General features: G+C 59.2%; 1 protein-coding gene across 1 annotated transcript; it reads left to right on the top strand.

Moving 5' to 3' along the window:
- Positions 1-1239: 1239 nt before the first annotated feature.
- Positions 1240-4456, top strand: Lypd5 (LY6/PLAUR domain containing 5). Its single transcript, XM_048329944.1, has 5 exons — positions 1240-1297; positions 2913-3041; positions 3383-3559; positions 3871-4017; positions 4206-4456. Exons 1-5 carry the CDS (start codon positions 1240-1242, stop codon positions 4454-4456), a joined length of 762 nt encoding a protein of 253 aa, XP_048185901.1.
- The last annotated feature ends 828 nt before the right edge of the window (positions 4457-5284 follow it).

The following is a 5284-nucleotide window of genomic DNA, read 5'->3' as shown; positions in this document are numbered from 1 at the left end:
GCAATAGTTTGTTTGCATAATAAACACTTAGCAACTTCCACAGGATGTGTGGGCATCTCCTCTCTGCCACAATGTACCCTTCCCCCTCTGGGCTTGTACAACTCCATTTATATCCACATATGCACAGTCCTCTCTCTTTTCTTGCTGGTCCTGCGGCTTGAACTCAGGGCCTGGGTGCTGTCCCTGAGCCTTTATGTGCTCAAGGCTAGCACTCTACCACTTGAGCCACAGCGCCACTTCTGGCTTTTTCTGAGTAGTTTATTGGAGATAAGAGTCTCATGGAATTTTCTGCCTGGGCGGGCTTCAAACTGTGATCCACAGACCTCAGCTTCCTGAGTAGTTAGGATTACAGGTGTGAGCCACCAGCACTTCCCTCCCTCCCTCCCATCCTCCCTCCCTCCCTCCCTCCTTCTCTCTCTTTCTCTGTTAATTTATTCATTCACTCATTCATCCATCTATCTACCCATATTCCATTTTCATCTACCCATTCATTCATCCATCTACCTATTTGTTCATGCATCCATTATCCATCCACTTATCATCCATCCATCCATCTATCCACCCATCCATCCATCTATCCATCCATCCACCCAGCCATTCATCTACTCATCTACCCATTCATTCATGCATCTATCCATTCATCATCCGTCCATTTACTCATCCATGCATTTGTTCATCCATTCCCTCAGTATCATCAGCACCCTAGCATGTCCCCAAGAGGTTTACAGCTGGAGGGAGGACACGGGTGAGGTCTCTGAGGCTGAGGACGAGTTGCAGAGTGAGGATTCATGGGTCCCAAAGGCGGCAGGAGGGGTTGATTGGTGTCTCAGTCTAGAGATATGGTCCCTAGATTGGGACCTGCGTGTGGCTGTTAATGTGGGTGTTGTGTGTTGGGGTGAGGAAGGCAAAGACAAACCGACAAACCCATTTGAGACTCGAATGGAAGGTGGGGAGAAGGGCAGAGGCCAGGAAACACTAATGCCACCCACATAAAACGTTACAGGTGTGTACCCCGAAAGTGCAGGCCCCCACCCCCTCCTCCTTCCATGCTCAGAACTCACTGGGGCCCCATCCCAATTACCTAGGAGGGGACCAACCCACCTGAACCAGGGCGGGGCAGAGGAATCCCGGCAGGGCTGGGCATCCGGATGCCTAGGGATCTTCAGGGAGAACCAGCCAGACAGCAAGCCAGAGCTGCAGGGGCTGCCCAGGGAGTCGCAGCTCAGCTCCATCGCCACCATGGGGCTCCCCGGAGATGTCCTGCTCTGCCTCTTAGGAGCTGTCCTCTGCTTGGCAGGTACCTGACTTGCTGGTCCCACAGGAAGAGGATGAGGGCCCTGGACCCCTGGGTCTGAGGGAGGGATGGGGCCTGGACTCCTGAGTATGAGGGAGACGGCTGGGACCTGAACCCCTGGATGTGAGGGAGAAGGCTGGGATCTGGACCCCAGGTCTGAGGAAAGAGGCTGGGGCCTGGATCCCTGGGTCTGAGGGAGGGATGGGGCCTGGACTCCTTAGTATGAGGGAGGAGGGCTAGGGTTTGGACTTCTGGGTCTGAGGGAGGAGGGTCTGTAGACAATCCACTTCCTTTCTCTTCCTCTGCTCTGTTCTCAGTCTCTCTCTGTCTCTGTCTCTCTCCTCTCTCTTTCCACTGCTGTCTCCTTCCTCTTGCCCGAGTCTATTTCTGGGAACCAGGGGCCACTTTGCAAGCTGGCAGGGCTTGCCTTCCCCTCCACGGTCTCAGTGGAAGAGTCCTCAGGGCCCTGGAGCCGCGGGGAGGCGGCTGCTCCTGAGTGGAAGCTGTGCGCACTGGCATGCGCTCACTTGGAGCCGGCTTGGGGCTCTGGGGGCCCCAGCGGGTCCCTGGCTCCCGTTTCTACATCGCGCCCCTCTCAAAAGTGAATTTGAGGGTCCATTCATCGCTAAACCCCGCTGTTTTCATAAAAGAAACGGGTGTGGAACTCCAGTGTCTGCGTTCCTCTCCATTGAGCACCTCCGTGAGGTGGAGGTCCGTATTTAGGTCTGTGTGTGTGTGTACCAGGACTGGGGCTTGAACTCAGGGCCTGGGTGCTGTGCCATAGCTTTATTTTTTTCCTTAAGACTGGTGCTCTACCACTTGAGCCACACCTCGAATTCTGGGGTTTTTGTTTGTTTGCTTGGCGATTCGTTGGAAATAAGTCTCACGGACTTTCCTACCTGGGCTGGCTTTGAACTTCAGTCCTCAGATCTCAGCCTTCTGAGTGGCTAGGATGACGGGCGTGAGCCACCTGTGCCCAGCTTCATCTATGATTTTAAACTGAACCGTTGTGGCCTGCTGTTTGTGATTTTGTACCAATGATGTCTTCTCACTTGACATGCGCAATTCGTCTGTGATTCGTGTGTGCGCCTTTCTCTGGGATTTCCTGTGTTTCCGGTCCCTTTGTGTGTCACGGCTGTCACCCCTGTCAAATCCCAGTGGCAGCCACACCTGCCTTGGTGTGTGTAGGACAGCCGTGTGGGTCCCGTGTGGGATGTGCGTGGCCTGGTGTCACTTTGGTCATTCTGCCTGTGTTCACGCGTGCTGCGTGCGCGTGGCCGGCCCGGCCGTGTGTGTGTGCGCGTGCGCGCTGTGGTGGGGTGTCTGTCTGCCACAGTGCACCTCCTCTGCGGAGCCAGGGCAGAGCGGGGCGGGAGCACACGCGTGAGTCATTTCTTTATCTAAATCACGGGGCTTTCCTGGACGAGGAGTTTGGGAATAGTCTGGAGGGAAGAACTGGACGGGCAGCCCCGCCATGTCACAACCCCTGACTCAGCAGGCCACAGTCACAGGCCCTGTGGTGCTGCGGCCATCAGGAGCAAGGCTGCACCCTGAGGTCCTGGGCCGGGCTCCCCCTCCCCCCCGGCTGCCCCATGGACCCAGCCCTTCCCCTTCCTAGGGTCCCAAGCTTTGCAGTGCTACAGCTTCGAGCACACCTACTTCGGGCCCTTCGACCTCAGCGCCCTGAGGCTCCCCCGTGTGTCCTGCACCCAGGGGTGCTCCGAGGTGCTGCTGTCGCTGGACACTGGTGAGGGACTGGGAGGGTGAGAAGAGGAAGCAGGAGGGGAGGGAGGGGAGGGGAGGGGAGAGCCAGGGCTGAGAAATTAGGGATGAAAGGAAGGGAAGGGAAAGAGAGAAAGAGGGAGGAGAATTTGCTAGGAGAGGACAGAAGGGATGAGGGTGGAGGGAGAAGAAAAAGGAAAGAAGAGGAGAGAGGGAAACAGAAAGGGAGGGAAAGGAGAAGCAGATGGGAGGGAGAGGGGCCTGGAGCTGAGGGCTGGAGGAGGGAGGGAGAGAGGTGGAGGAGAGCAGAGATAATGAGAGGCTTCCCCTCTTCCCCCCTCTCCCCCTCCTCCCTTCTTCCCCCAGGGTACCGGACACCGGTGACCCTGGTGCGGAAGGGCTGCTGGACCGGCCCCATCACAGGCCCCATGGAGTCCAACCAGGACGCGCTGCCGCCCGACTACGCGGTGGTCCGCGGCTGTGCCAGCGACTTGTGCAACATGGACCTCCGGACTCACGAGAGCATCCCGAACCTGAGCCACGGTGGGCGGGGCCGGGCAGGAAGGGGCGGGGCTCGGGCGGGGGCGGGGCCTAATTGCATGAGGGCGGGGTCTGCAGATGTCCCTGTTGTGGAGGGGCGCGGGGCCGGGCAGCCTGGGGCGGGGCCTAAAGACACACGGGCGTGGTTTCTGGGTGGGCGTGGCTTGAATGAGGGCGTGGTTTCTAGGGGGCGTGGCTTTAAGGTGGGCGTGGTCTCCGCCGGCAACTTCCTACCTCTCTGGGCCTCCCGTCCAGCGTCCAGCGCAGGCCTCCCCAGCCTGACTGGGCCTCCCCCCCACCCCCACCCCTGCCAGCTCCTGACCCGCCCCGGCTCAGCGGCACCGAGTGCTACGCCTGCGTGGGGGTGAACCCCGAGGACTGCTCCCCCGAAAAGTCCCGTCGGGTCCAGTGTCACCAGGACCAGAGCGCCTGCTTCCAGGGCAGCGGCCGGATGAACATCGGTGAGGGACGGGCCTGGCGGGCGGGACTGGACCGGGCACCGTGGGCCCCGGGCAGGCCCTGGTCTGAGGGAGGAGGCTCCACCCTAGTCTGAAGGAGGAGGCCCGGCTCGGGCCCTGGCCGCTCCGGGGCATCCGAGCGCAGCCTCCCCGCCCCCCGTGCCTGACCCTCCCGCCCCTGCCCACCGCAGGCAACTTCTCGGTGCCCGTGTACATCAGGACCTGCCAGCGGCCGGCCTGCACCACCATGGGCACCACCAGCCCCTGGACGTCCATCGACCTTCAGGGCTCCTGCTGCCAGGGGCACCTGTGCAACGCGGGCGCCGTGGACCAGCCCTTCCTGTCGGCCGCCCCTGCCCGGGCGCCCCGGCTCCTGGCCCTGCTCCTCGCTGCCCCCATGCTGGCCCTTGCCATCGCAGGGCCCCTGGGACTCGTGGCATAGACAGCTCCCCACCCCCTCCCCAAGGTGCTGGGGGCAGAGTCCCTGCACCCCCCCCCCACTTCTCCTCACTGCTCCCGTCTGTTCTGGGCTCACTGGGGAGTGATGACCCAGGAGTGGCCGTGACTCACCTCCATCGACTCCCTCTCCTCTGCTGCCCCTGCTCAAGCTGGGGGAGGGAGGGAGGGCCCTGCCCTGCCCCGCCCTGCCCCGCCCCACGTCCCAGGTCACCCAGGCCTCATCCATGGTTAGCCATTGAGGAGTCAGCACCTCTCAGTAGCCCACCAGACAGGGAACAAAAGAACGGTACTCCACGAGGTACCCAACGATTCCACAGCCTACTGATCCTAATTCACCATTCCCCCCAAACACACTGCATGGACCGTCTGTCACTGTCATCAGGTAGAAACAACCCCATACCTACCCCTATGGGCAATCAAACACACAAAGCGATGGTGTCCCACACACAGAATGGAATAGTATACAGCGACCAAGAATGAGCTATCTACAGCTACATACAGCAGCACAGACAAATCTCACGCCCAGAGTGTTGAGGAAAACAATAGACACCCAAGAGGACATGTTATGTTGGTCCATTTGAACACAGTATGGAAGCTTTTGTACGAGAATGACAGAAATGTGGGGCCCGGTGTGGTGGTGCACACCTATAATCCCAGCTGTTCAGGAGGCAGAGACACAGGCCAGATCATAGTCCACAGCCAGCACAGACAAACAAAAAAGGTAAAAGAAAGAGATAGTGAGACTCTAATTCAAAGAATAAGCCAGGTTGGACTGGCACAATTATGTGGTGGGTGGAAGTATTAAGACTGC

The sequence above is a fragment of the Perognathus longimembris genome, chromosome 20, assembly GCF_023159225.1.
Source record: "Perognathus longimembris pacificus isolate PPM17 chromosome 20, ASM2315922v1, whole genome shotgun sequence".
Lineage (NCBI taxonomy): Eukaryota > Metazoa > Chordata > Mammalia > Rodentia > Heteromyidae > Perognathus > Perognathus longimembris.
The sequence above is the reverse complement of the archived record's forward strand: the minus strand, read 5'-3'. Positions and strand labels throughout refer to the sequence as shown.